We start from the raw sequence: 4,310 nt of genomic DNA on the forward strand, positions 1-4,310 counted from the left end.
CACAACAAACACAATAAACACACAACACAATTTCAATTCAATTCAATTTTATTTGTATAGCACCAATTCATAACAGAAGTTATCTCAGGACACTTTTCAAATAGAGCAGGTCTAGACCGAACTCTTTATAACACACACAACAAACACACAACAAACACACAACAAACACACAACAAACATTAGCTTAAGATGTGACTATATTTGTCTCCTCTATCTTTAAAATGATTTCTCAACTGCTATTGGAGCACAGAGCAAAAAGGGGTGGGACTAAGGAAGGGTTAATTGGCAAACATGTCTGCTGACACTGATGATGATGATGATGATGATGATGATGATGATGATGATGTTTGATTGACAGGTGGCAGAGTGGGGTATCAGGAAGTTGGGTCTGGTGAAGTATGCTGATAAAGCAGCAGGAAGTTACAGCGGAGGAAATATGAGGAAACTGTCCACAGCGATGGCTCTGATTGGTGCTCCACCCGTCGTCTTCCTGGTAACACACACACACACACACACACACACACACACACACACACACACACACACACACACACACACACACACTTCATTGTATATTTGAAACACAAACCTGTCGGTCCCCACAAGTCCAGTGGACTTCGTGTGTTCACCTTGTTGATAAACAAAGAGTTAAATAAAGTTTTTTGTTGAAGCTGTAGAACAGAGTTACACAACAGCATCAGACGACCAATCAGAGAGCAGGATTTAAGGGGGTTGTGGGGGGGGTTGTGTAACAGCAGATTAAAAGGAGCTGCTGTGTTTAGTGAGCACAGAAGAAGACAGACAGAGCAGGTTAGAACTACAAGCAAAGAAGAAGAGTTAGTGATGCCCCTCCTCGCCCTCCTCCTCACCTTCTCCCTCTGCTTCCTGCTCCTCCTGTGGGCCGACCTCAACCTGGCTGTCCTCCTCGTTACAGGACGAACCCACGACCGGCATGGACCCCAAAGCTCGCCGCGCCCTCTGGAACTGCATCCACAGCGTCATCAAGGAGGGACGCTCCGTCGTCCTCACCTCACACAGGTAGAGACACTGTCTGTCCTCACACACTGTCTGTCCTCACACAGGTAGAGACACACTGTCCTCACACACTGTCTGTCCTCACACAGGTAGAGACACTGTCTGTCCTCACACACTGTCTGTCCTCACACAGGTAGAGACACTGTCTGTCCTCACACACTGTATGTCCTCAGACAGGTAGAGACACTGTCTGTCCTTACACACTGTATGTCCTCAGACAGGTAGAGACACTGTCTGTCCTTACACACTGTCTGTCCTCACACAGGTAGACACACACAGGTAGACACACACAGACACACACACAGACACACACACACACACACATATACTGATATGTCCACTGGAAGACAGACACACCTAAGGACAGGTAGATGTTTGTCCTCAGTCAGTGTCTTCATTAAATGTCCTCTGTGTTTTTCTCTCAGTATGGAGGAGTGTGAGGCTCTGTGCACCAGGATGGCAATCATGGTGAACGGCAGGTTCAGATGTCTTGGCAGCGTCCAACATCTGAAGAACAGGTAACACACACACACACACACACACACACACACACACACACACACACACACACACACACACACACACAGGATCTCTGAGCAGCAGCTTATTAAAATGGCGGTTTTGTGCATTAGGTTTGGTGACGGGTACACCATCATCTTGAGGGTGGCGGGGCCCGACCCCGACCTGCTGCCCGTCATGAAGTTCATCGAGAGTGAGCTGAACGGCAGCACGCTGAAGGAGAAACACCGCAACATGCTGCAGTACCAGCTGCCCTCCTCGCTCACCTCGCTCACACACATCTTCTCCATTCTGGCCAAAAATAAAGAGACGCTCAGGATCGAGGACTACTCCGTCACTCAGACCACTCTGGACCAGGTACACACACTATATACACACACACCTGGACCAGGTACACACACTATATACACACACACCTGGACCAGGTACACACACTATATATACACACACCTGGACCAGGTACACACACTATATATACACACACACACACCTGGACCAGGTACACACACTATATACACACACACACCTGGACCAGGTACACACACTATATACACACACACCTGGACCAGGTACACACACTATATACACACACACCTGGACCAGGTACACACACTATATACACACACACCTGGACCAGGTACACACACTATATACACACACACCTGGACCAGGTACACACACTATATATACACACACCAAACACACACACCTGGACCAGGTACACACACTATATATACACACACACACACCTGGACCAGGTACACACACTATATATACACACACCTGGACCAGGTACACACACTATATACACACACACCTGGACCAGGTACACACACTATATATACACACACACACACACCTGGACCAGGTACACACACTATATACACACACACACCTGGACCAGGTACACACACTATATACACACAAATACACACACACACACACACCTGGACCAGGTACACACACTATATACACACACACACTATATGTTCCTACACCACGAAGGTTGCTGCTGCCTTGTATCGTTCTTGGCTAGCAGAAAGCTATCGTAAGCTTTGTACCACTATATCATTTATTGATGGCTAAAATCAACAGTCAGCTGTTGTTGTTGTTGTTGTTGTTGTTGTAGCTGGAGCCATCAATAAATGATGTTAGCCAACAAAGCTAAAGTGTATAGAACAATTCTGCTTTGTTATCTAGCTAGCAATTTATTAGCAATCAAGCTAACATTATCTAACTAAAGCACAGACAATAACACAACGAGCTTTGCAGTGATGTTAGCTTTGACTTTAGACTTCATCTGCAGCCGTTAGCAAACATTATTCTTCATTCCGGACAGGAAGGTAATGGGGCTGATGGGAAATGTGGTCTTAATATGGAGAAACCTTTAGTTCACTGCTCTGATTCTGACTGTACGTCTGTTTCTTTCAGGTGTTTGTGAACTTTGCGAAGGACCAGAGTGACGACTATCACTCCAAAGACAACTCCGTGAGGCGGAAGGACGTCACCATCGAGGTTCCCGCTCTGAGCTCGAGTCAGGGCAGCGCTGAGGGCGGGGCGGCGCTGAGGGAGAGCGTCATGTGATCAAGTTTTAGGAGGCTGGAGCTTCAGCCTGGACTCGACCTGCTGCAGAGGACGCCCCTTCCTCACCTGTCGTGATGTCATACTGATTTGAATACTATGGGCGTGGTCACCTGCTGCCTTATGCCAGTCAATGCAAATGATTTCCTGCGGAGGCGCCAAGTGGCCCGCTGCCGCCGCTGACCGCCGTCACTGCCGGCCAGACTGAGTGTTAGAAAACTTGAATAACGTGTTTCATCCTCTAATGAACTGTTCAGGGTCTGATGAAGAATCCAAATCATTTCAAACGGCCAATTTTTAAAAAACGTTTGATTCCGTTTTTATCAGAGTTTATTTATATATCTGAGTAACTGGTTTTATTTTAGCGAGGCGGCTTTACTGTTTCCTGTAGTGTTTAACAGCCAATCAGAGCGCTCGATGCAGAGCGCCGCACAGAGAAGAGTTAATCTGATTTTCTAGTTTTTGTAAGAAAAGGTGATAAAGAGATTTGTTAGTTTGGTGTGAAGCAGTGAAATACCTCAGCAGCTCCTGGAAGCACACTACAGTATTGAACAGTTCTCAAACAGCTGATCAATCGATTGATTGATTGATCCGATCGATCGTCTCTCCTTCACATTCCTGATCAGACTGAAGGAGCTTTAGCACTTTATGTGTTCACACCATCGGTTTGTCTTTGCACTGAAATCCTCCATAGCTATTTGATTCTCTGATCAATGACAGGAAGCGATTGATTAATGTGACAGAGGAGAAGAAGAAGAAGAAGAACTGTTACTGGAGCTCAAACACACAATAAAATGAAACAAATCCTCCGTCTGCTGTTTGATTCTTCTGATCATCATTACACTGATGTTAACGCCCCACACATTGATCTGACTGATATTGATTACTGATCACTTTATATGTTTAACAGTAGACCCCAACTCAAGAAACAAATTCAGAAAAAAAAGAGAAAAGAAAACATTAACAAACAATAATAATTAATTATTAATTATTCAATTCAATTCAATTCAATTTTATTTGTATAGCGCCAATTCATAACAGAAGTTATCTCAGGACACTTTTCAAATAGAGCAGGTCTAGACCGAACTCTTTATAACATTAATTACAGAGACCCAACAGTACCACCATGAGCAAGACCTTGGAGACAAGGGCAAGGAAAAACTGCCTGTTAAAAG

General features: G+C 45.2%; 1 protein-coding gene and 1 long non-coding RNA gene across 33 annotated transcripts in view; one reads left to right on the top strand and one right to left on the bottom strand.

Annotated features, from left to right (window-relative positions):
- The window catches only part of abca1b (ATP-binding cassette, sub-family A (ABC1), member 1B), a 35,226-nt gene extending 31,282 nt beyond the window's left edge, over positions 1–3,944 (top strand). The window contains exons 44-48 of one of the 2 annotated variants that reach the window (XM_051419770.1): positions 359–493; positions 935–1,038; positions 1,461–1,553; positions 1,668–1,911; positions 2,986–3,944. In XM_051419770.1, the coding sequence (XP_051275730.1) occupies positions 359–493; positions 935–1,038; positions 1,461–1,553; positions 1,668–1,911; positions 2,986–3,138 (729 nt within the window). In that variant the 3' untranslated portion in view covers positions 3,139–3,944. Of the gene's footprint in view, positions 1–358; positions 494–934; positions 1,125–1,212; positions 1,554–1,667; positions 1,912–2,985 lie in introns of those variants that run through there. The other variant, XR_007887035.1, reaches the window with a different exon arrangement.
- Positions 1,831–2,632, bottom strand: LOC127374679 (uncharacterized). Of its 31 annotated transcripts, none has more exons than XR_007887121.1 (6): positions 2,500–2,552; positions 2,410–2,449; positions 2,264–2,337; positions 2,147–2,216; positions 2,005–2,114; positions 1,831–1,970 (listed from the first exon to the last, which is right to left on the bottom strand). It is a non-coding gene; the product is annotated as an uncharacterized LOC127374679 (long non-coding RNA). The 31 variants fall into 31 exon arrangements; XR_007887116.1 differs by having other exon boundaries at positions 2,264–2,371; positions 2,408–2,449; XR_007887137.1 differs by having other exon boundaries at positions 2,005–2,080; positions 2,111–2,182; positions 2,264–2,303; positions 2,338–2,449.
- Positions 3,945–4,310: the final 366 nt, after the last annotated feature.

The sequence above is a fragment of the Dicentrarchus labrax genome, unplaced genomic scaffold (assembly GCF_905237075.1).
Source record: "Dicentrarchus labrax unplaced genomic scaffold, dlabrax2021, whole genome shotgun sequence".
Taxonomy (NCBI): domain Eukaryota; kingdom Metazoa; phylum Chordata; class Actinopteri; family Moronidae; genus Dicentrarchus; species Dicentrarchus labrax.